Source organism: Emydura macquarii, unplaced genomic scaffold (genome assembly GCF_026122565.2).
Source record: "Emydura macquarii macquarii isolate MOO-44397 ecotype Brisbane River unplaced genomic scaffold, CSIRO-AGI_Emac_v2 contig_2473, whole genome shotgun sequence".
NCBI classification, from domain to species: domain Eukaryota; kingdom Metazoa; phylum Chordata; order Testudines; family Chelidae; genus Emydura; species Emydura macquarii.
The window spans coordinates 19,615,216-19,641,280 of NW_027132610.1; the positions used below are offsets into that span (position 1 = coordinate 19,615,216).

Consider the following 26,065-nt stretch of genomic DNA (forward strand, 5'->3'; position numbering starts at 1 on the left):
ATGATTATGCTGACCATTGTGACACAAGCTTTCAGGGGTGACCTTACATGACATTCTTTGATGAAGTAGTATGTAGATCCTAGACCCAGGGGATCCTTGCAGCCCTTATCCACCCCGTTCCCTCTGACAACTGGCACAAAGAGGTTCCTGGGTCATACATCTGGTCCAATCCTGCACTCACTGAAGGCAGGGTGAGTTTTGCCATGGTCTTCAACAGGCACAAGATTGGCTTTTGAGATTGTCTTCTTGATAAAGTTGTAGCAGTTTAAAAACTAACTGAAATTAGTTAACTAACTGATAGCTAAACTGGTGCAAAAGGCAAAGTGGAAAATTGTTTTGGTTTAGTAAAACCTATTCCTAGTCTAAAATAAGCCACCGTTAAACCAAAATCAGAGTGTCTACACAGGGTTCTGGACCAGTTTAAATCTATAATGGTTTAAATTCACGTCTTAACTTGTACCTGTAGAGATCATATCTGTAGCTCAGCCCCCCTTTACTCCTGTCCGGTGGTAACTGTCTCTTGTAGTTTTCAAATTTCTTCCCCGCTTTGTTCAAACTCCTTTTGTTCCATATAAGACAATGCTCTAGGGGCTTGTTTACACACACATTGATTTAGCTAACTAAACTGACTTAATATCACACCTGTAAGGAAGTGCAATGTTGTATGTGGACACACTCATCAGATTAAACCCAGTTTATAGACATTTAGTTACACAATCCCTTCATTTGAGAGGAGGGTAAATTCTTCAGTCTTAATTTCCTTTGTGAATAGTCTAGTACAATATACTTACTGCGCACTCCCATTTTTAGGAAGCAGATCCATGAAGAAAAAAAGAGCTGGCTATCTACATCTCAATTTTCTTAACGTTAACAGCAAAATGACTTGAAAAATGGCCATTTAGAAATCAGACATATCAACAGCAAGAAAAACAGCCAGGCTTATGAGAGAAGCACTTCATGTGAATAGCATCTTTCAGTCTGGAGGAGTAGACTTTTGATTATTTAAACATAAACTATTTCCGTAGAAGTCAATTATCTTGTGTACCTCAAACATTTGTACCAAGTGATTATGTTTATACAGGGCTCCACTTGCACTTATTTATGAATTGTTAAAATACTTATTTTCAGTACATGAGAATGGCCTGACATAGGGTCAGACCAATCCACCTAGCCCAGTAGCTTGTCTTCTGACAATGGCCAGGTGCCCCAAAAGGAATTAACAGAACAGGCAATCACCAAGTGAACCATCCCCAGTCATCCACTCCCAGCCTCTGGCAGTCAGAGGCTAGGGACACCCAAAGCATGGGGCTGCATCCCTGGCTATCTTGGTGAATAGTCATTGATGGACTTATCTCCTATGAACTTATCTAATATTTTTTTAACCCAGTTATAGTTTTGACCTTCACAACATCCTATACACTATATTCACTGGATTGCCCTTGTACACATTTGCTGACCCCCTTCAAAGAATTCTAATAGATTGGTGAGGCATGATTTCCCTTTACAGAAGCCTTGTTGACTCCTTCATCAAATCATGTACATCTATGTGGCTGATAATTCTGCTCTTTACTATAGTTTCAACCAATTTTCCTGTTACTGAAGTTAAGGTTACTGGCCTCTTATTGCCAGGATGATCTCTGGAGACTTAAAAAGCGATGTCACATTAGCTATTCTCTAGTTCAGGGGTGGTCAAACTTACTGACCCTCTGAGCCATATATGACAATATTCAGAAGTTTAAGTGCCAGAACATGCCTGTTGGGGCATGGGGCTCCAGCCCCATGGGGTGCGCGCCTCCTGGGGATGAAGCCCTGAGACTCTCCTCCTCACTGGGCAGAAGCCCAGAGCTCCTGCCCCAGGAGGTGGCGTATGGGGGAGAGTGTGTGAAGGGCTACGCAAGATGCACTTTAACTGTAAAAGAGCCACAGTTTGGCCACCCCAGCTCTAGTCATCTGGTATGGAAGTTGATTTAAGCAATAGGTACATACCACAGTTAGTAGTTCTACAGTTTCTTATTTGAGTTCCTTCAGAACTCTTGGGTGAATATTGTTTGGTCCTGATGACTTATTATTGTTTGTTTTATCAATTTGCTCCAAAACCTCCTCTGACATTTGAATCTGGGCCAGTTAGAATGGCTCAGGTATGGTAATCTCCTTCACATCCTCTTCAGTGAAGACTGATGCAAAGAATTCATTCAGATTAGGGTTACCATATTTCAGGCTCCCAAAAAGAGGACACTGCCAGGGTGAGGTAGAGGAGCTGGAGGGGTGTGTATCTTGGGAAGGGTACCAGGCGGAACCTGAGGGGCGCTGGAGGCTGGAGTGGGGGGCAGTATCATTCCCTATCACAGTAGCAGGGCAGCTGGTGCAAGCACAGGACACAGCAACAGCCATCAGTCAGCACTTCCCTCAGGGGGGCCCCACTCCCCAGGGCAGAAAAACAGGGTTACTTACCAGTAACTGTTCTTTGAGATGTGTTGCTCCTATCCATTCCAATATAGGTGAGTGCACGCCACCGTGCATTGGTTCCCGGAACTCTTTTCCCTTAGCAGACCCATAGGTCGGCCTAGGTGCCCTCTGGAGTGCCGCACTCATGCCGCAATATATGAGGCGCCGCCGACCTTGCGGGCCCTCAGTCCCTTCTTTCTGCTGATTCCGACAGCGGAGACGGAGGGTGGGTGTGGAATGGATATGAGCAACACATCTCGAAGAACAACAGTTTCTGGTAAGTAACCCTGTTTTCTACTTCGAGTGTTTGCTCATATCCATTCCAGTATAGGTGATTAAATAGCCATACCTTGGAGGTGGGTAGGAGTCATCGGTGAGCTGCTCTCATCAGCACGGCCCTGCCGAAGCCTGCATCCTCGCTCGCCTGCTGCACGATGGCGTAGTGAGACGTAAAGGTGTGAACCGATGACCAGATAGCTGCTTTGCAGATGTCCTGCAGGGGCACTCTCTCCAGGAAGGCTGCCGCCGAGGACTGAGCTCTGGTTGAGTGCGCTGAAACAGCTCCTGGAAGTGGTACCTTCGCCTGCTCGCCAGTCGTGTCGGGGTAGAAACGACCTGCTGAGGCAGTCCACCTCGTCGTTCCTGATCCCGGGGAGATGAGAGGCAGATATATGAAAGTTGTGCCTCTCCGCAAAATCCCAAAGTCGAATGGCCTCCTGGCAAAGGGTCGAGGAGCGTGCTCCCCCCTGACTCTAAATACTTAACTACTAACAAGAACAGTTCAAATGGGGCATGCTACTTGCTAGAAGGCAAAAGGCAAGATGTTCCAGTAACCGTCACGGGTGGAAAGAAGGAACTGAGGGCCCGCAAGGTTGGGCGGCACCTCATATACTGCGGCATGAGCGCAATACTCCAGGGGGTGCCTAGGCTGACCCTATGGGGTCTGCTAAGGGGAAAAAAGTTCTGGGAACCATGCACTCTGGCGTGCACTCACTTATATTGGAATGGATCTGAGCAATTGAAGTAGAAGCAGGGGTCTCGGTGGGTGGGTTTTGGCAGCTGTGACTGCAGGGGAACGGACCAATCCTCTGCGAATTCAGGGAGGGACCAGCCAGGAAGCAGACCAATCAGGGCTCTTTCTGAGCTGCAATGACTGCTCTACAAAAATCCCAGACATTGCCTGTTATTTGAAAAAATCCACCCAGAGAAAAGGCAGAGGGTTAAAAAAAGGCAATGTCCAGGGAAATCCAGATGTATGGTACCCCTAATCTGGCTTCTCCACAATGGCCTTATGTTCCTTGAGTGCTCCTTTAGCACCTTGATTGGCCAGTGGCTCCACTGATTGCTTGGCAGGCTTCCTGCTTCTGATGTACTTAAAAGGCTTTTTTCTGTTAGTCTTGAGCTAGTTGCTTTTCAAATTCATTTTTGACCTGCCTCATTATAGTATTAAACTTGACTTGCCAGAGTTTATACTCCTTTTTATTTTCCTCAGTAGAATTTAACTTCCAATTTTTAAAAGATGCCTTTTTGCCTCTCACCACTTCTTTTACTTGTTTAGCCACGCTGGCACTTTTTTGGTCTTCTTAGTATGTTTCTTAATTTAAGGTATACGTTTAATTTGAGGCTGTATTATGATGTTTTTTTTAAAAAGTTTCCATGCAGCTTGCAGGCATTTCACTTTTATGACTGTACCTTTTAGTTTCCATTTAACTAGCTTCCTCATTTTTGTGTAGATGCCCTTTCTTAAGTTAAATGCTACTGTTGTGGGTGTCTTTGGTATCCCCCTTCCCCTAAGGATGTTAAATTTAATTATATTATGGTCACTGTTACCGAGCAGTTCAGCTATATTCATCTCTTGGACCAGATTCTGTGCTCTACTTCAGACTAAATCAAGAATTGCCTCTTCCCTTGTGGGTTCCAGGACTGACTGCTCCAAGAAGCAGTCATTTATGGTGTCTAGAAACTTCATCTCTGCATCCCGTCCTGATGTGACATGTACCCAGTTAATATTGGGATAGTTGAAATCCCCCATAGAAAACGGAATAATCTCAAAGCATTTCACAATCACCATCCTCATCAGGTAGTCAGTATTATAGTCTTACAGCTATATTCTTATTAGTCAATCACGGAATTTCAATCCTCCAAGATTCCATGGTACAGTTTGGTTCATTTAACATTTTTACTATGCTTTCTTTCACATATAATGCCCTCCCACACCAGCACAACCTATTCTTTAACTCCCTGCTCTCCCCCAAACTGATCTCAGAATTGTGACTCTTCCTCCAGAACAGTCTAGTGGTCAGGGCATTAACAATTCCCTGCTCTGCCAAAGGCTGTGTGTGCTACTTAGGGGAAATAATCTGTCTTTCTGGGCCGCATTCCCCATCTGTAAAGGAGAGATAAAAACACTCCTTCACAGTGGTGTTGTGAGGGTAAATACATTAAAGATTGAGAGGTGCTCAGATATTACGGGAATGGGGGCTGTCCTAGGGCTGCCTCTGCCTGGGGCACCATTCTGCAGCAGGCCATAGCATGATAGACATACCTGCCTCAGTTTCATCTCTCCAGTGACCCAAATAACTTCACTTCAGACTTTCTTTTCTCAAAACCTCCTGAGGGGGGGTGGTTTATTACCAAAACTGAGTGCCAATGATCCACGCTGTAAATCCAAACACATAGCTCAGTTGTCACCCGCATGGAAATAGTCCTTATCCCCCAAGTCTTCTCACCCATCAGTGCCCTGCATACCAGCACCTTTAACTACACCCAGGTTCTCTGTTAACCCTCTTTTTGCCCCATACCAGGACAGCCACCCCACCTGCCTCCAAGTGGAGGACAATCCCACCACCTCTCTTCTGGGAACATCCTTGCCAGGGGAGCATTCCTCACTCCCCCTGGGTCTCTCAGTGTCTCTTGGTCTAGCTCTCCAGCCCTGGAGATATCAGCAAGTAAACTGCCGCACTACTTCCCTTCCTTCAGCTCCAGATCTCCAGCTCTGAGCCAGCAGGCAACTCCTGCTGCTGCTGTTCCTCTTATCTTCTGGCCCTGGCTCAGGGAAGCCAGCAAACCTGTCTCAGTGCACCCCTACTTTCAGCCTTCTCCCAGGAACCACCTTCTGCTTCCTTCCTGGACCTTCCACAGGCCCCTGGTCTCTCACAGCTCTCACCTGCCCTTCCTGACTGAAGCAGTCTGCTTTGACTCCCTGATTCTTTATAGCCCGGAGATGCTGCCCTGCCCTTTTAATTGGCCAAATGGGAGCACCTGGTCTGGCACAGGGGCTACTTCATTTACTGAGGCCAGCCACCCTGTGACAGGGGCCACATAAGTACCGAGGTTTGATAGATATGAAGAGATTCTATCTTCCTATAACTAGATATAATCCTAGTAATTTAGGTCTTTATTCAGGACTGCATTTAATCTTCAAGTTAAACACATGCTTTAAGTGTTGTCCTGAACTGAAATTCTGTCAATGAGGGACCACTGGCAGGACTACCAAAATACCTTAAAACCATTTTTTGAAGGTATCTTTTATAAGTGAAGGATAGGCTGAGCCAGATGTCAATGGGAAATGAGTTTCTGTCACTTGGCTCCCTCCACTACAACAAAGGCACAATGGCCTGGTGCCCTGAGACATATGGGGCTCCAGGTGGAGGCGTCAAGTATCTCTAGGGCTTACGTTAGTGAAGGCTTTTAAAAAGATAAACCTCATCCAGCATACTAGACTATGCAACTATGTGGGAGAATTTTTGCCATCAAAAGAGTGAACATACTTGGGCTAATTTACTTTTCAGAATAATTCCTGTGTCCCCATAGAGCTTGATGGCAAAAGAATGGAACATTCACAGTTCTCCATAGAAAGGCTGATTGGCTAACTTGTACTATCTAATCACTTCTCGAATAAACCCCTCCAGCCCATTATAAACATCATTTTTTTCCGATCATAACAAGCCATTAAATGCTGCGCAGCCTGGATTTTCACCTTTATTAGAGTTCTCTGAATTGTAATGTTCAGAAATTATATTTTAAAAGTTCCAATCCTAATAGAAAATGCCTTAGGAGCAAATCCTGCTCTTCCAAGGGGCTACTCACATTAGGAAGGCAAGCAGGACTTATTATTTAAAAAAAAAAAAAAAAAGCAAAAACAAAACCAAGTAGGAATTCCATAAGGACTAAAGTTATTTCCAAGCCTGAAAGAAAGATGGCTTTGTGAATAAGGCACTGCACTGGCACATAGATTTGGGATCAGTTCCTGTCTCTGCCACAGATGTCCTGTGTAGTTTAGGGCAAGTCATGTCATCTTTCCGTACCTTACTTCCCCTTCTGTAAAATGGGGATAATGATACTCACTTCCTTTGTAAAGCACTCTGAGATCTAATGATGAAAAGGGCTGTGTAAGAGCATCTGTAAAATAGGGACCATAATTGTTATCTCGTACTTAGCCTGTAAGCCCTTCTGGTAGGAACTGTACCCAGCACAATGGGGCCCTGGATCTCAGCTGGGCATCGATTGCTACCATAACATAAATAATAGAAAAACAAAACAGCTCTCTGGAGCCAACTGCCAGAGAACTCACAGACATTACCTTGTGCCAGAAAAAAAGAAAAGCTGCGTGGAATTGTTTAGTGTAACTGTTCACCCTTCTGCACCATTGACTAACCAGCCTTTTTCTTTGGGCATAAGGCCTTATCCAAAGCCAGTGAGAGTCTTGTGGATGACTTCAGTGGCCTTTGGCTCAAGCCCTGATACTTTCTCCATTATTCACCTTACTGCTGCATATCTAAACTGGCAAGTACTCAGTCAAGATAGGTGGCCAGAGCCTCTGTGGTTTACAGAATGTGCAGATCTGGTTGCATGGGGCCACAAAGCCAGCCACAACTAAACTGCCAAGGCATACCTCAGGCAGTTTAAAGAAAAGCCAAAGTCTTAATATTTTGTTGAAACTGAAAAGGAACATGGGAACTACTATACTGGGTAAGACCTGTGGGTCATCTAGAGCTTAATCCTGCACCACTGATTTCAATGGGAGCTGGAGCAGGCCCCAAGTCTGCTTTCTGACTCTGGCAGTGGCCTCTACCCAGGGCCTCAGAGTAAGGTGAGAAACACCAGGGTGGACTATTTTGAAATAATCTACTCCCAGGGGGAAGTTTCTTCCCATTCCCCGTGATTATGTTGGTTTATACCTGGAAGCATGAAGGGTGCTAGCCTTTTCAAACTTTAGGGGCTTAAAAAACAAATCAACCAAACCAAAAACACTTTGGTATGTAACTGTGGTGTGCTGTATTATTCAGAGAAATGGCCAATCCAGGTTTTATAAATCCAGCTCAGCGAATCACCACAATGATCTCGTAACAATGAGTTCCACAGGCTAATCATGGGTTGTGTAAAATTGTTCACTGTCACTTTTTTGATTTGCTGCCTTTCAGTTTAATCAAATGTCCCCTTATTCCTGTATTTCAAGAGGGTAAATTGGAGTGACCTGACATACCTCCTCTTTACCATTCACTATTTGTGTACCCCCTATCAGGTCCCTCCTTATCTGTCTCCTCTTTAAACAATCCCAGTAGTTTCATATGGAAGTATTTCCATGCTTCTGATCAGTTTTGTTCCCCATCTTTGAATGTAGTTTGAATCTATTTTTGTTAATCTTTTTCTTAGGGTGGGATGGTCAGAACAGACAATAGTGATGATGCATCAGTGATTTATAGCTCAGCATTATAATATTTTTAATATTGGTCTCCATCCCATTCCTTAACATTGTACTGTTTGACTGCCAGTGCAAAGCAATGTCAAACCCAGCATTTCTGACCAACCACTCTACGCTCTGGTGATTTTATATGCATTTGTTTTCAAGTAAAGAGCATCACAAGCTTGCAGTTGTGGTTTTCTGAATATATTTATTCTGCTGTTCTTGGAAAAGGGATATTTACAGTGGGGACACAAATGATCTTCCTAGCAAACAGGGAAGATTACATGCCATGTTATATTCCTCACAGTAACCAGAAACCATTTCGGTTCTGGCATTTTGTGCTGGCCAACAGCAATGCATTATCTCCCAATCATAATGTCAAGCACAAGGTGTATCGCGGGTAAGAAACAAGGCAACTTCTAAATAACATGCCAGCAGCTGATGTGGAGCATGAATGCAGTGTCCCAACACTAAAGGGTTATGCTGACATTACAGTGATTGGCCAGCCATAAATGCTACAGATCAGAGCTGTCAACACTTCTTCATAAGGAGGAGCATATTTTATATAGGGTGTGTCTGGTGGATGGTTTCCCAGTCTATTCAATCACTTGGGACACCTCCCCGCATGTTTGTGTTCATCGGGGGCCACTCCCCCTCCTATGTACAATCACACCTCATCCCAGTGGAAGCTACAGGAATTGCTCACGTGGACATGTAATACCGAGGAAGTATTTAATGTGCTTTTTAGCAGGTCTTTCAATAACATTTAGCAACTGGAAATAAACAGGAGGAGCAAGCACCATGTAACCAGACAGCTCTCAGCAGACCACAATTTCTGCGTGAAATTAGACAAGTTAACATCAAGTTAGAGAAACTCACAAATCAATGTCACAAGACTTTGTTATATATATATATATATATATATTTACAAAGTTTACAGGTGAAAATGACGTGTTCTACAAACCCACAAACTAGCAACCATTCTTCGTTCTTTTGCTAATTTAACATTTTGATGGGAACAAAAATCCAGCCCTCCAGTGGTGAGAAGTTGCTGCAAGGCAAAGGCTGTATGTGTATACCATGAGCTAATTGTCTCTTCCGACCCATGGCTTTTACTCTAGCAAGCCAGTGCTCTCCCATTCATTAAACTAAGGATTTTTGTCTTAGCATTTTAATGCCTGGAAAGGGTTTGGGTCAAATGCTGCTTTCTGGTAAATCTATACTGGAATTTTTAGTCATGTTTTAATATGTCCACTCACACGATTGTAAATGTTAGTGTAAACAGGACACAAATGTTACTACACTAGCTATGGTAGTTAATACAGGTTAAGTAACGTAAAACAAAACTAAAATGAAAGTGTAGCCATGCTATCAATTACACTGATGTGAATGCAGTTTAACTCCATCGATTTCAGTAGAATTGTTCCAGATTTACATCAGTGCCGATGAAAGAAGAATTTGGTGCTTCATGTATAAGTAATATGCTTTGACTCTCTGTAGGTAATGATACCATCATCTTATATCTCTTCCTGATGCCACCACCTTCCTTACTAAATCATCTAGTTTTAGTTTGGGTTTAAAACTTGTGGTCTCAGTCACAACTAGAATGTTAACCTAACGGGAGCTAATCATAGCATATATTTAATAAGGAACAACACTGCTATTACAAATTATTAGAGAGGATTGGTCCATATGAGAGATCCCTGCGATTGTATAGATAATTTCTAAGGGACTGATCCTGGAATCAGGTATGCACATGAACAACTTTACTTGGGGGAGTTTGGTGATGTGAGTAAAATCACTCATTTGCATGTTTCCACAATTAGACCCTAAAATCTTAAACTCCAGTCTTGCAAGACACACATGTGGATGGACCACTGCACCTGCATGGATCCCCTGCACTGGGGCCCTCTATTTTGTAAGATCTTGCTAATGAGAAACCAGTTTCAAATGGATGAAGGTTTTTTGGAGGTTTCTCAGCTATCAAACTAAAACTGTACACCCTCTCTATTTGACGCTGTCACTCATAAACAGTCCTAAAAATTGTACAAAGCACTTTTTACTGATTGACATGTAATAATTTAACAATGGGGGTTTCTAATGGTAATTGATGTCACCTTACCCTTTGATATTTTGTTGCCTTTCTCTAGTTGTCTGCCAGTCTCATTATTCTAAGTTGCCTATTCATATTCCCAGTTAACAGAAAAATACAAGTATTAAGAAAAAAATACAGAGAATTATAAAACTCCACAAATAGCACAAAAAAAATCTAGTCTTTAATGACTGTAATGCTAACATTAACTGCCCTTCATTTACAGATTACATCTTTAAAAGTCCATCAGTGACGCTGTCTCAGAAGGTGGTTATGTACTCTTTTTTTATGCTAGCACTGGTCTCAGTGTAGCCACCAGTATCTCGGGTAACATTGAAAGCCCTTTCTCCAGATCTGTGTGGCAGCAGTAGTTTGTAGGCTGCTGCCCTGTATTTCTTTGAAATGAGGTTGTAGAGGATTGGGTTGATGGATGCACTCAGATAGAAAAGCTGCAAAGCGAATATATTAAAGTACTGGGAGAAAAGCATCATCCTGGTATTCTGAATGTTTATAAATATGATCCTGCCAACATGGAATGGCAGCCAGCAAATTACAAATGCCAGAACCACCACAACTGCAAGACAAAATAACACACACAAAATAGTTAAGGGTCAGGATTCACATTCATTTAACCACTCAAATTCTGAATTTCTAGGTACCAAAACATAATATATTAGAAGTCTGATTCTGCTCTCATTACTTCCTCTTCTTACACTAGTGTAGATCAGGAGTAGCACCAGTGAAGTAATAAAGTTATATTGGTATAAGAAATACCCTATTTTGTTCTGAATCTCTCCAGCAAAATCCCAAGTGATTATTTAAACAGGGGGAAAAGTACATACTTTCATGAATTTGAAATTGTAAACTATTGTTTCTTCCCTGTAATAGCGAACACAGTAAAATATATGAATTTATGTAACATTTTCAGCTTAATCTATGTAGTATGAAAACTAAGAGGAAAACCAGAATGAGGAGTGTTTTTGTAAAAGTGCACAGCAAATCTAGGCTTTTCATTAATTTATTCTTTATCAGGAATATGTTGAAAAGGGCTGTACCGTTATGCCTGCTCTAACATGCTTTATAGCTAATGTGTTCTTTCCACACATTGTGTGCATTATTTTAAATCATTTCTATTTACAGTCATGAAGCACAATCATTTAGGAAGGCTCCCTTGTATTATTTGTGGCTTTTCAAAAGATAAGATATGGCCACAGTCAATTACAGAAAAGTTTAAAGGTCCAAATTCATCCCTTGCATAATTCTGCTAGCTTCAAAGGAATAATCAAGGATCAGTTTGACCCAACAGCTTCAAAAAATAGTATCAACTTGAAATCCACATTTCTGTCAGAAAACGTTGTCCTACTCTAGTTAAAAGTAACATCTAAGTTTACTACACCTGAAAGAAGTTAGCAAAAAAAAAAAGAAAGTATTTTTCTCTAGTGTTTTTAGTTTCTTTGTGCAATTCACAGTTACCTGTATATAGTCAGTTTCTCCCTTATTGAATAAGCTTTACATATGGCAACAGAGGACAGAAAAAACTTCATTAAAGAAATGAAAAAAATGTCAGGCCATAGTGTTTAAATGATGCTCAATCAACAACTAGAATCTTTTAAAATTAGCCAATATATTACAAACATTAAAGTTGGCAGTGTTGATTCAACTGTTAAGAACCTAAAACCAACTGCATCAAAACATGTAAATAACTGAATTGTATAAACAACAAAAGTTCTAAAATCTATTATATACATTTTTCTAAGCATTTATATCACAGAGTATTTTAGGATCTCCTCTGCTTGCAAATAAATGTTATGCATTCCTGCAAGCATGGCTTCGTGGTCTAAGCACAGAGAGCTGGGCAGCTATATGTTCAAATACTGGCAGGGTCCGTTCAGCCCTCTGTATTTCTCCTGTAGCTAGCTGATACATAATATGTGTGTCAGAGGCAGCCTTAGAAGTTGAGGAGTGAACATCAGTGCCATTGAAGTCATTGGGAGTATCGCTATTGACTGCAATAAAACCAGGGTTTCATCCCAGGTCTTCCAGGCTGCAAAGGCCTGTAAAAATTTGTTATCCCTTTTCATAAACATGTGCTTGACCCCAAATCCTCCATTCCCTTGCTGCCTGACAGTCTGGCTATCCACCTCTGAGACAGCTGAAGTTCAGTGATGCTGCATAGATATAGTGTGTGAAGTATTCGAGATAGTAGCTAGCCCAAATATTATTTAAAATAAAATATTATAACCAAGAGCATTCGGGGGATGGCCCCTCCAAAGCAGTGCTGATGACTATGCTGCATGCAAATGTATGAAAGCAAGATTTAGCCAGTACGTCAGAGAAATCTGCTAAAAGGGAAACCTATTAGGCAGGGGAAAAAATCTCCCAGAAAGAGGCAGAAGCCTCATTATTAGAGTAATTTAAAACTGGGCAAAGCTTTGGAGAGAGCATGAACCTCATCTACTGCTAGTAAGTGGCTGAAAGTCCACTTATAGGGGTCAGTGGTTGCTTGCTATGGTCAGAGGTCACCAGGCCCCACTGAAGGGTTTGACCTAGGGCAGTGGTTCTCAACGTGTGTCAGTGGATCCACAGCATCTATGATTGCCACAGGGGCCCATATTGCCATTTGAAATCTTGTAAGGCTCCGCAAATGAAAAACGGTTGAAAACCACTAACTTAAGGGATTTTTCCACCTCTGATTTCCATGAGCCAGCTCCTGCTCTCAGATGCTTCCCTGCTGAAATCAGCCCGGTGCAGAGGCTGGCAGAACCGCGCCCAATGAGGTTCTCGGGCCTTTTCACCCTGCAGTTCATCCTGACCTGGAGGGCCCAGGCGGGACACAGGAAAGGGCCGGGGTACCCTGGTCTACACCAGGCTGAGTGAGCCCAGCTAGGGGAGAGCTGGGCGGTACCTGGGCAGGGAGTGAGGGAAGGGGCCGGGTCCCTGGGACTCACCCAGGATCCTGACGGTCTGTCTGTGCCCCTTCTCCCTGAGGGCCGCGTTGGGGCCCTGGGGCCGGAGCTTGCTCCTCCACAGCTCCCTGCCGATGAGGCCGTAGAGCACGTTGAGGCAGAGGACGGGCAGGATGAAGTAGCTGGTGGTGACCCACAGCATGGTGCCCAGCAGGCCGGACTGGGTGGCCAGCAGGGTGGGCTTGCACTCGCGGCTGAAGTCGGTCCGGTTGTCCAGCTGCTCCACGCCCACCAGGAAGAAGAAGGGCCCGGCCGAGAGCAGGGCGAAGGCCCACAGGGCCCCGATGACCGCCTTGACCCGGTGCTTGGTGATCACCACCTTGGCCTTGAGCGGGAAGCAGATGGCCAGGTAGCGCTCGACGGTGAGCGCCGTGATGTGCAGGATGGTGCAGTAGGTGCAGGCCTCGCCCAGGTAGTGCGAGAGGCGGCAGAGCAGCTGGCCGAAGATCCAGGGCCGGGAGCGCCACAGGCGGTAGAGGTCGAAGGGCAGCCCCAGCAGGATGAGCAGGTCGGACACGGCCATGCTGCCCAGGTACAGGTTGGTGGTGGTCTTCAGCTCCCGGCAGCGCCGCAGGATCAGCACCGTCAGCAGGTTGCCGGCCACCCCCACCACGAAGAGGCCGAGACACACGGCGGTGACCGGGATGAGCGCCGGCACCGGCAGGGAGCTGCAGAGGTGCTCGTCGCAGGGGCCCGCCCACCCGTCGCCGGGCTCCTCCAGGCCGCTGCCGTTCTCGCAGCCGCCCCCCATGGCGCCGGCAGCTGCCGCCCGCCCGCCCCGCGCTAACCCAGGGGATCGGGCTGGGGGGCGCCGCGGGTGCTGCCCAGCCCACGTCCGGCGGGGCTGTCCGGAGGAGCCGGGCGAGATACGCCCTTGCCGCAGCCCATGGTGGGCGGCGAATGCCCCGCCGCCGCGGCTGGGACCCCGGCCCGGCTGGGCGGCAGCAGGAGCCTTCGCTTGAAGCGAGGAGCTGCCCGGGCTCGAAGGCGCGGGAAGCGCTGGCTGGCGCCTCTGAGGCAGAGGCAGGAGACGGCTCGGGCTGGGCTGGGCTGGGCTGAGCTCTGCTCCCGGGCTCCCGTCCCCTCCTCTCCCCGCGGAGTTTATATCGCGCCTTCTGCAGTGGAGACGTTTTTCAAAGGCTAATCTAATGACTGGCCAGCGCACCTTGGAAACCCATTTTTCACTGATGGGTAAATGACAACAAAAGCCGGGACGCCCCAAGCGTGCCTCTGTAGCGAACGGGTTTTGCTTTCAGGAGCTCTGGGGATTTTTCAGAGTCATGAACCAAGGCTTAGAAGGGGAAAGTGCTAGGCAGAACGGGGCAGTTGTGCTTTAACAACCCGAACAAACTGGACCCCGGCTTTTAAAGTTGAGTTCTTCGTTCTTTCGTTTAAACTCAGCACGAATTGAAGAGCAGGTTCCAACAACTCTCAAAACAAAACCGAATGGAAACCCTTGATTTTCTCCAGCTTTCAGTCAAAGCTTTGAATTTTGGACGCTGTCACCCCCTGAACAACAGTCAAATGTGTTCTTATGTGCCTGAAAGTTTTCACCAGGGAGCTCACCCTTCAAGGAACATGATCTCAGCTTCCAGTTTGTAATGAAACTCCAAACTACAGTTTGAGAGAGTATCATGACAGCGTCTAACTTCTGTTGTGAATACTCACTCAGATCTTTTTTTCTCATCCATGCTACATTTAAAAGGTAGTTCCAGTAGAAAACGTGCACAATTTACAAGACAATGATGTGCTGGGTATACACAACAACTTCATTTTAGAATCTGAAATACCTGGTTAAAAGTTGTAGTCCCTGCTTTGAACTTACACAAAATTCCCTGTGGAAGTTTTGCCTAAAGGGCTGCAGGTATGTATGGTAGAAATAGATTTAAAAGAACTTGTATGATTGGATCATGCGGAAAAATAGTTAATTTTATTCTGGGAAAGAATGTTCTTTCTACTGCTAACTGCTATTTGAAGTCACTGCGTGTTAGTTTACTTGCACCAATTTCTTGTACTGCATGAAGTAGGATATATGCAGCCTTTAGGAACAATAGAGTATTTAATTAAGTGATCTACCCTGTTCAATGAAACTGTGGATTTTAAATCAGCATTTACATTTAATACTTATTCCCTCTCTTCGCTAACCAAACAATATGGATATGAAAGCAACACAGAAAAAATAATTTACAGGAGAGCAAAGCTATGTTTCTAAGACACTTAGGGAGATTATGAAAATTCCCACATTGCTATGCTATCAGACTGATGTTTGAGATACCGTTTGGCCATACTCATTCTGTCATAAAATGGAAAGAAAGCTTAAAACCTTACAAAAGGAGGAGAATACTATTTTACATTAATTGTTGTCTTATTAACAACTATATCTGTCTGCCAGAAAAGTGGAGAAGTCCAGGAACAGTTCAGTTATATCCAAAGATCAATTAACACACATCGAAAAAAATGATAGTTTTATTTTCCACAGATTTTAAAGATACTTTTGCTACATAGTTTGTGTATATTTCTGTGAGATTATACATTTTTCATCTGTATGAAGTCCAATATTATACAATTTTAAAGTGATATGTTTGGTACTGTATATTGTTTTAAAAAGTTTAGAGTTTTTTGGAATGTACAGTATATGAGGTAAAATTAAGATTACATTAAAAACTGTCTTCACTGCAGTAATCTGCACTGAGATTCAAATGGCAAATACACTATTAAATGACATTTACTATCAAAAATAGGAGTTCATTTGAATTTTACTATGAAAAACATAAGCCACTGCAGTTTAACTGTAGTGACAAATCTTACCATTTTAGACATTCAACCATATAGAAATCTCTGGGCTATTACACTCAACCTCATTTGTACTGCCGAACATGGCACTTTTGAGAAGGTTCTAGAAAACATCTGCTGTCACTGTATTTTGTGGGAAGATATCAGCCTCTACGTAAAAGTGACAAATTTAAAATAAAATGTAAACATACAGTACATTAAAGACAGATCATTCTTACCACTTGGAGGGCCAAGTTCTTATCCATTTCTTTTTAAAAACAAAACAACATTATTCTACAGCACAGATCATTGGACATAGAAACAATTACAATACATGCCCGTTCTAATATAAGAGAAATTCTTCAGAGATCTTCAAAACACAAGACAGAGGTTCTTTTTTTTATTATTTTAAGACTGACAGAAGTGCTTAATACCATTAAAAATGCTAAATCCAACACAACTAGAAGTCATTAGTGATCCACTATCTTGTAACTCAAATAAATTAAAGCTAATTACAAAATGGAAAACAGATAATGTGAATGTGATGAAACAAGAATTTTTTTAAAGATAGTTCCACTACAAGCTTTATGTAACTCGCGGTCATTGACATCTAGCAAGATGTTCAACAGGCTACTTGAAAAAGTTAAGTCTGGTCATTCAAGAACTCACAAATGCAAGCTCACAAAACATTGATGAATTATGCAATTGCAAAGTGCTCTAATGCAACATTAACTACATGCAATCAACAATTTGGTACAGTATCCAAAGAGACATTACATTAAACATTAGGTTCTCAAGAAAAAGAAGGATGAAGTTTTCTGGTTCAAAGTACTACACTTTTTTTTTTTTTTTTTTTCTGATTTGGTTCCCCAAAGAAAAAAAGGCAATGCTTCATTCTGGTGGTCAAGGCAAGTGAATGTAGGGGTAACAGCAAAAATTATAGTTATTCTAGAAAATTTATACACATTATCAGAGGGCACATATATCTATATAAACAGCACCCAATCAAATAAAGGTCTTAACTTCAAAATTGATTTTTAAATTACTTCTTTATAGTGTTACATCAAAAAAGCCCTCTCTCTTCCATGTTTGTAAGAAGCTAAGGAGGCATTTTTATGAGCAAACATCAAATCTGGGGCAAGATAAATCATTTGTGCCATCTCTTTTTAGTCTTACAAAATATGTACTTGCAGTGGAAAGCTCCACATTTATCGTATAAGAATCCTCTTTCATGCATTCACTTCCATCCAGTTTGCTGTTTGCTGCCTGAGAAAAGCCCCTTCTATTTTTCATCATAATCTTGCTTCCCAAATAATTAAGAGAAATGAGGAGGTAGAAATACAGCGCTAGATTGCTTTCACAGCATCAGACTAACATTTTATACAGCACAAGTTCGTTAGTGTAACTTTTAAATGCATTCTACTCATTTTCCCCCCTCTTATGGTACTAATCCTTAAAAATGTGCATCAGGTTACCATTGTTATGCTCCTGCTTATCGGACAAAACTTCATAACTATACATTTCTTGCCTTATATCAAGTTTGTACTGCAAAGAAGGCATGTTAAAGAAAAGTTAATATTTCTGTGGCTTGCATTCTATAATCTGTGCCAGCCTCTACCTAATAATTTTAAGTGGCTGAAATGTCCCAATGCCGATGCTAAATGACTATTTTTGTAAAAGCAAGAGAACAGAAATATTTTTAGAATATGAGAATGTAAAATGTAATGGGCAGCATTCGAAAAGAAAATTGTTTTTCTCACTTTATTATAAAGTACTGAATGATAAAGGCAATCAGAATGGAAAAGGTAGCAAAGAGCAGAAGGATGACAGCAGCACACTGTTCATCACTTAGTGTCTGTTGTGTCCTTGAGATTTCCACAGTGTCTTTGTTGGTGCTGGTTGGTGGTTCAGTCCTCTGAGAGATGAACAGTACTGTGGTACTGTAGGGGCCTATCAGGTCCTGGTGACCTATTGTTTCTTGGCACTGTCGAATGGCACACACTCGAAAACGATATTCACAGTTCAGTTGGAGGCCTGAATACCGGAATGACCAGTCAGGGCCTTTATAAATCTGTCAAGAAAAACAAAAGAAATAAATAATAATACTCCACAAAGAGGCACATTGTGTTTAAGGTAAACATTTAAAATGCCATACCTATAGTTTAGTATATATCTCTGTTTACTGTTCAAGTTATTGTGAAAATTAAAAGTGCTACTTAATCACCTGGTCTTTTCAATGAAATTTTTCTAGCTATATAGGCAGAAAGAAGTTAACAAAGGTTAATGGAAAAGAACTTTAATGTGTGATAAGATTTATTTTCAGTCTTTTGGTTAAATATATAGCATTACAAACTCCATTAGATCATAAATTGCAAAGCACCAAATTTAGCTCCTGTAAGAAAGCCCTCATTTTAAGAAAACATTTTAAGTGCCAAATATGATGTAAACCTCCTTGCCTCATGATGGGTTTCTATGTGATTAACTAGATGTCACCTTGTATGCTGTGTTGTTGTAGCTGTATCAGTCCCAGGATATTAGTGAGACGAGGGGGGGGTAAGGTAATACCTTTTATTGGACCAGCTTCTTTGGGTGGATATCGGCGAGACAAGCTTTCGAGCTACATGGTGCTCTTCCTCAGTGCTCTGCGTAACTCAAAAGTTTCTCTCTCTAATATCCACCAACAGAAGTTGGTCCAATAAAAGATATTACCTCATCCACTTTTCTCTAGATGTCAGATTTCCATATTAATCAATTCTAATCAAATCCAATACATTTTGCTATAGTTAAGTTACACTCTCTTAAAAAGATGACAATAAATTCTCCTAACATGCTTTGGATTCAATACAGAGCCTTGAAAAGCTCTCTTTGTGATTCTTCTTAATCTCACCAGTTCCTGGTGGTCCCAACACTCTGTTAAGGGTTCATTCACACTGTTACTTAACCTGTTGGGTGACTAGACCCTATCTCTTTAACTGAACTCACTGCTTCTTCAACATTTTGAATGCCTCTCTCACTGAAAGCTGATGCCAGGTCTCCTAAAGATCCATGTTTGTAGATCCTTTTTGTCTGTGTGGAAGTCTCAATGAGGCCAATGAGACTCCATGTAGGCATAATGGTCTGTGTGGGTGGATTTATTTGCTGTGCAGGTGGCCATCACAAGTGCATCATACTTTAATTTCTCTCTTTTAATATTTTTATCCTTTGCTCTCCCATTATTTATCCTTATCTCTTCCATTATTATCTCTCATATTTAACTGAAATACTTGTAGCAGTAAATGGAAATATCCAATCATCCAAAAACTTTTCCTATAAATAAGGATAAGAGTTTGTCATGGGGGTCACGGATTCCGTGACTTTCAGAGATCTCTGTGACATTTCCCCTTCAGCTTCAGCCCCATGTCTAGGGTGGTGGGGCTGGAGATATCAGCAAGCAGGAGGCCCAGAGCTCTGAGCCACTGGGAGGCCCAGAGCTCTGAGCCACCACGGCAGTGAGTGCTGGAACCCACCTCTCCCACAGCGGGGCTCAGGCTCTCATTCCCCCTGCAGGGCTTGCATTTCTTTTGTCTTCCTTATCAGCCTGCTCTCCATTCCCCCATTATTTAGTAAAAGTCACAGACGGGTTGTGGGCTTCCATGAATTTTTATTAATTGCCCACAACCTGTCCGTGTCTTTTACTAAAAAGAAAGGTTATTTACTTCGTAACTGTTGTTCTTCGAGATGTGTTGCTCATGTCTGTTCTGATTTAGGTGTGTGCGTGCGCCACATGCATTGGTGCCAGAAACTTTTTTCCCCTGGCGGTATCCATAGGGTCTAGTGCCCTCTGCAGCGGCACGCGTATGCACTAGCACATATGGCGCTGCTGGCCCCCCTCCCTCTCAATTCCTTCTTTCCAGAACTCCGACAGAGGGGACAGAGGGTACGTTGTGGAATGGACATAAGCAACACATCTCGAAGAACAACAGTTACAATGTAAGTCAGTTTCTTAACCACGTGGTACGTGGGGTCCCAGCTGGGAAGTGAGCGGCAGCCCGCTAGCTCTTGGGGGAGGCAGGCGGCAGCTGGCCACTTCCTGCCAGGTCCAAGCTTCAAGCTGGGAGGTGGATGGCAGCCCCCAGCTTCTGGGGAAGGTGGGCGACAGCCCCCTGCTTCCTGCTGGGTCCCAGCTGCCAGGTGAGAGCCTGGTGGCAGCCTCCTGCATCTCGTGAGCTGGGCTTGCAGCTGGGTGGCAGCCACCTGTGCCCCAGCTCCGAGCCGAGGGACAGCCTCCAGCGCCCCGGCTTGAAGATGGGCAGCAGCCGCCTGCCCACATCCCTGGACCCCAGCTGGCGCGGAAGCCTCCTCTGCCCCAGCTCGGATTGGGTGGTAGTCGCCCACTCCCTGGGTGGCAGCCAGGCGGCAGCCACCTGCAACTTGCCCAAGTGGCAGCCCCCCTTCCTGGATCAAAGCCCAGTGCCCAGAAAACTTGTCAATTTCACAGCCCCAGATTTTACCAGTTACCCTCTCTTCCTGTCTCTCTCACCCCTTCCTCCTCTCAAATCTATGGCAAAAAATTTGGCATGGAACTTTATATTCCCTAGCACTGGCATGCCGCTCAAAGCCGCATAGGCTCAAAGGCCAACATCCCCTCTAGCCCAGGTACATACTTGAGTTGTGCACCCCTGGTGTAACGGTGGTAACTCTACCCACACTAGATTTTCCATGGTGAAAAGTTCCAGAGGGGTAGCAGTGTTAGTCTGTATACAGCAAAAACAATAAGAGTCCTGTAGCACCTTAAAGACTAACAAATTTCTGTGGGCATAGGCTTTCGTGGGCTGCAACCCCCTTCGTCAAATGCATCTGATGAAGTGGGTTGCAGCCCACGAAAGCTTCTGCCTGCAGACATTTTTTAATCTTTAAGGTGCTACAGGACTCTCGTTTTCACACTAGATATGACAGTCATATCACGGCCTTATATACTGAGCCCTTCTTCCAACATATGACTCACATTAGTCTGTAAATATAAAATCCCGTGTTGGGGTACTTATTAAAATTTTCAGAAGTTAGGGGAGTACTTGCTACTTAAAAGGTTGAGAAACACTGATGTAAGTAACCATTCTTTCTTCTTTGAGTGTTTGCTCATGTACATTCTGATTTAGGTGACTTACCAACTGTGCATCTGGAGGTGGGCAGGAGTTCATGGTCATGAGGATTGCAGAACTGCTCTGCTGAATCCTGCATTGTCCCAAGCTTGCTGTGTGATGGCACAGTGGGACGTAAATGTATGAATGGACGACCATGTAGTGACTCTACATATATCTTGAATAGGCACGTGCCAGGAAAGCAGCTGAAGATGCCTGGGCCCTTGTAGAGTGGGCTGACAAAGATGTTGGAGCGCAACTCCTGCGTGCTCATAACAGGCCTGAATGCAGGCTATAATCCAGGACGATATTCGCTGCAAAGAAACTGGCTTGGCCTTCATCTGTCAGCAATTGCTACGAAGAGTTGTGAGGAGCGGTGGAACGGTCTGGTTCTATCAATGTAGAAGGCTAGGGCCCTTCATACATCAAGAGAGTGAAAGCATCTCTCTTCATTAGAGCTGTGAGGCTTTGGACAGAATACCGGCAGGAAGAATCTTGATTAACGTGAAAATGAGAAACGACCTTCAGCAGGAAAGCAGGATGAGGGTGAAGCTGAATCTTGTCCTTGAAAAACACTGTGTAAGGAGGTTCCAAGGTCAGGGCCTTTATCTCCGACACTGCGTGCAGAGGTGATTGCTACTAGAAAGGCCATCTTCCAGGACAAGTGCATGAGGGAGCAGAGGGCCAATGGTTCGAAAGGCAGAGCAGTGAGCCTGGACAGGACAAGGTTTAGATTGCACTGGGGAACAGGCTCTCTAATTGGAGCTCTCTAATTTCCAGCTCCTTGAGGAATCTAGTCGCCATCTCGTGAGAGAACACCTATCTGTCTTGTATCAGAGGGTGAAAAGCCAATATCGCTGCCAGGTGAATTTTGACAGACGAGAAGGCTAAGTCCTCATGCTTCAAATGAAGCAGATAGTCCAGGATCACCTATGTAGGAGACTTCGTCAGTGATATATTTTGACAGGCTGCCCAGCTGGAGAAGTGCCTCCATTTCACTAAGTAAGACGCCCTGGTGGAAGGCTTCCTACTTTCCAATAGGATTATCTGGACCTGGACCGAACAATGACGTTCTTCCCTGTTCAGCCATGAAGCATCCACGTCGTCAGATGCAGGGAGGTTGGGTCCGGGTGAAGCAGCTGACCCCTGTCTTGAGAGATGAGGTCCGGGCGCAATGGCAGAGACCCAGGTCTCGCTACCAAGAAGTCCAACAGCATCCCAAACCAGTGCTGGTGAGGCCACGCTGGAGCTATCAGGATGATCTATGCCCTGTCTCTCTTGACTTTCACCAGAACTCTGTGTACAAGAGGTATTGGGGGAAATGTGTACATGAGACCTCCTGACCATGAGAGGAGGAAACCGTCCGTCAGGAAGCCGTCCTCTGATCCCAGGAGAGAGCAGTAGCGGATGCATTTACTGTTTTCCCTGGTCACAAAGAGGTCCACTCGGGACACCCCACCTTTGGAAGACACGTTCAGCCACCTCCTGGTGTAGTGACCACTCGTGGTGAGAGCAAAAGGATCTGCTCAAACAATCTGTTAGGGTGTTCTTCAGCCCTGGCAGATGGACCGCTTCGAGGTGAATGTTGTGATCCACACAGAGGTCCCAGAGACAGAAGGCCTCTTGACACAGAGCTCAGGATCTGTCTCCCCCTTGCTTGTTGATATAGTACATTGCCGCTGTGTTGTCAGTGAGGACCTGTACTACCTTGCTGGACAGGTACAGAAGGAACACCTCGCAGGCCAGCCGGATAGCCCTGGGCTCTCTGACATTTATGTGAACAGCTAGCTCCTCTCTGGACCAAAGGCCCTGAGTTTGTAGGGCGCCGAGGTGGACACCCTATCCTGCATCCAAGGCACCTGAGACCAAGGACAGCATGGTCTCAGGGCTTCAAAGGGCACCCCTCCTAGCACCTGTTGAGGGTTGATCCACCATGATAGAGAGGTGAATATGGACAGGGTGGGGGGATTGTGAGAATCCTGTCCAGAGAATGCCTGGATGGGAAGTAAACTGTTGCCAGCTGCAATTGGAACAGTCAAAGGCGAAGTCTGGCGTATCATACCACGTAAATACAAGCTGCCATATGTCCCAGAAGGCTGAGGCACACCCCTGCCGTGGTCGGGGATGGGGCTTAGACTGACTATGAGCTCCGTCATTGCTAGGAACCTGGCCCTGGGCAGTAGCGCTTTAGTTTGAATAGAGTCTAGGACTACCCCTATAACCTCTATTCTCTGAACCGGTGTAAGTATCAACTTCTGTTCGTTTATCAGCAGGCCCAGCAATCAACACGTGTCTCTTACGATGCTGATGCTGTGTTGGACATGCTCCCTTGAGCGACCTCTGATAAGCCAGTCATCCAGGTAAGGAAACATCTGTACTCCCCTGCACCTGAGGTAGACTGTTACTACTGCCAGATATTTGCTAAATACGCGAGGAGCGGTGGAATGGCTGAATGGGAGAATTGTTAACTGATATTGCTGACAGCCCACTGTAAACCGCAGGAACCTCCTGTGGCCCAGGAAGATAGCGATATGAAAATAAGAGTCCTTTAAGTTGAGGGTGGCGAACCAGTTGCCCAGATCCAGTGAGGGGATGATGGCTGCTAGGGAGACCATACAAAACTTTAGCTTTTTGAGGAACTTGTTTAGGCCCCTTAAGTCCAGTATGGGTCTCAGGCCTCCCTTTGCCTTTGGGATCAGGAAGTACTGTGAGTAAAAACCTTTGCCTCCCAGTTCCTGAGGGACGAGAGCTTGTACCTCTTGGATGAGGATTTATTCATGAGCGGGGTCCCTGAAGAGGGACAGGGAAGGGAGTGGGATTGAAACAAACTGCAGGGTGTAACCAGCAGGCACCATGTTTAACACCCAACAGTCCAACACAATAGCTCTCCATGCCATGAGAAAAGAGGCAAGGTGGGAGGAGAACAGTCGGGAAACTGGATCTCAGGTATTGACTGTTGGGTCGCCCCCAGGTGCACCTTCAAAAGCTTTGTTTTCTGCCCAAGGAATGACGGCTGGGCCCTGGCCTCAAAGCTGGTATTGATGAATTGCCTTGGCGATGCTTGTAGCCCTTATTTCTCTTTCTATAGGGCTCCCCTCTGGACTGGCCCCCAAAGCGTTGTTGCTGTGAGGATCTAAAGTGTTTCTTTGCAGAAGATGGGGTATAAAAACCCAAAGAGTGTAGTGTGGCCCTTGAGTCTTTTAGCCCATGCATCCTGGAGTCAGTCTGGTCCATGAATAGAGCAGTGCCATCAAACGGAAGATCCTGGATGGACTGTGGTACTTCCACCGAGAAACCAGACGACTGGAGCCATGAAGCTCTCCTCATTGACACCGTGGAGGCCATTGCTCATGCCACTGAGTCCACTCATCTGAGGCCACCTGTAAGGAAGCTCTGGCCACTGTCTTACCTTCTAGGACTGCTTTGAACTCCTGCTTAGAGGACTGCGGGAGGGAGTCAGTGAACTTCTCCAGCAATTGCCAGATGTTAAAGTGGTATCTACCCAGCAATGCCTGCTGGTCAGACACCCTAAGCTGCAGGCTGGCCATTGAATAAATCTTTCGACCAAATAAGTCCATCTTTTTGGCCTCTTTATTCTTAGGTGTTGAGCTCATTTGCCCCTGCCTATCCCGCTTGTTGGCCGCCACGACCACTAGTGAACCTGGGGATGGGTGTGTATACAAGTATTCAAAACCGTTATCGGGAACATAGTACTTTTTCTCCGCCCGCTTGGATGGGGGGGATGGGAGGGGCAGAGATGCCAGGATCCGCCACAGAGCCGTAGCCAGCTTCACTACCTCTTCTTGCACCGGGAGGGCCACCCTGGAAGGTGCTGCAGAAGCCAGTACGCCAAAATGTTCATCGACCAGCTCTTTAAGTTCCTCTATCCTGAGGCCCAGGTTAGCCGCAACCCACTTTCGCAGCTCCTGGTACGACCTGTAGTTATCCAGTGGGGCAGCATGAGAAGGGCCTACTACTGCCTCATCAGGTGAGGAAAGGAGAAGGCCGGTAGCTGGGGGGTGCAGTTAAAGTCTCTTCCCTGGTCAGGGTGGTCACTGATGGGCTTCCTGAGAGTGACTTCTCATGCTCTGAGTCGACATCTAGGGCCGGATCTTTGGACAAGTGTGGCACTGAAGTTGCTGTGGACAAAATCAGGTATGGCACCGCAGAATGAGGGACCCCCAGGGGTTCCAATATTGCAAGTGTCTAGACCATTGGCCTTGGGGCCACACCCTATCTGCCGTGGCATGGGGAAGGCCATGGGGGGCTTTTTAGCCACCCCTTCGGAGGGGCAATGACCTCTACTTCCGACTCTGAGGAGGTATACCCCGGTGACCTGTATGCTTCCCCACTTTGGTACATGGGGGTTTTGGCGTTGGGTAGTGGTGCCAAGAGCCAGAGCGTTGGCTATGCCTTGACCGCGTCTTGTCCTTCAGTTTTCTATAGGGACTTGAGCGGTGCTGGGGCTCTAGTGATCTGCTGTGTGCCGGGGACTCGTGGTGCTGTGGGTTCTGAGAGCCACTGGGCTCTGAAGACTAATGCCGGCGCTTGGTAGGTTGGTGCTGATGCTCTGGGGACTGGCAGCTAGCATCTGGAGATCGAAATGTGCCCAACGTCTCTTGGTGCGGTTCTGGAGACCGGTGTCAAGAATCAGACAAGTGACGTGAGGCTGGTGAGCGGCGACCAATTGACGGGAGGCGCTGTGCTGAATTCTCTTTTGAAAGACCCCCAGCTCCATCCCTCAGTGTGAAGGCCTACCCTCATGAGGTGTAGGTGGCACCGGCATGGCCAAAAGGTCCTTCATTGCCTGGAACGCCTCAGGCATAGAGTAAACCAATATGTGACATGGCCCTCTGCTGCTCCCTGGAGTTGGCGGCGGTGTGAGTGCTGGTCTTGATGCCTGCTTAGGCAGAGACCCCTTCCGAATGGACTCCGGCATTCCCGGACTTTTCTTAGCTGACTTCTGTGCTGACGAGTACTCCTTCCC

The 26,065-nt window shown here is 45.1% G+C and overlaps 2 protein-coding genes and 1 long non-coding RNA gene across 8 annotated transcripts in view; 1 reads left to right on the forward strand and 2 right to left on the reverse strand.

The window, feature by feature from the left end:
* Nucleotides 1-8,896: 8,896 nt before the first annotated feature.
* Nucleotides 8,897-14,235, reverse strand: MLNR (motilin receptor). The gene is made up of 2 exons (XM_067563105.1): nucleotides 13,172-14,235; nucleotides 8,897-10,797 (listed from the first exon to the last, which is right to left on the reverse strand). Exons 1-2 carry the CDS (start codon nucleotides 13,938-13,940, stop codon nucleotides 10,484-10,486), a joined length of 1,083 nt encoding a protein of 360 aa, XP_067419206.1. The 5' UTR covers nucleotides 13,941-14,235; the 3' UTR covers nucleotides 8,897-10,483.
* On the forward strand, nucleotides 12,673-24,642 carry LOC137163065 (uncharacterized). 2 transcript variants are annotated; one of them, XR_010922618.1, is made up of 3 exons: nucleotides 12,673-12,686; nucleotides 23,349-23,438; nucleotides 24,167-24,642. It is a non-coding gene; the product is annotated as an uncharacterized lncRNA (long non-coding RNA). The 2 variants fall into 2 exon arrangements; XR_010922619.1 differs by lacking the exon at nucleotides 12,673-12,686 and adding an exon at nucleotides 15,029-15,053 and having other exon boundaries at nucleotides 23,352-23,438.
* FNDC3A (fibronectin type III domain containing 3A) overlaps nucleotides 15,638-26,065 on the reverse strand; it is a 194,057-nt gene continuing 183,629 nt past the window's right edge. For all 5 annotated transcript variants that reach the window (XM_067563102.1, XM_067563103.1, XM_067563099.1 and 2 more), the window contains one exon: nucleotides 15,638-18,032. In XM_067563102.1, the coding sequence (XP_067419203.1) occupies nucleotides 17,718-18,032 (315 nt within the window). In that variant the 3' untranslated portion in view covers nucleotides 15,638-17,717. The remainder of the gene's footprint in view (nucleotides 18,033-26,065) is intronic.

Excerpts from the sequence above, each read along its gene's own strand:
- MLNR (XM_067563105.1), bottom strand. The coding sequence starts at position 13,940 with ATGGGGGGCGGCTGCGAGAACGGCAGCGGCCTGGAGGAGCCCGGCGAC. Across the intron at positions 10,798-13,171 it reads ACAGACCGTCAGGATCCTGG|TTGTGGTGGTTCTGGCATTT; the intron begins GTGAGTCCCAGG and ends TTTGTCTTGCAG.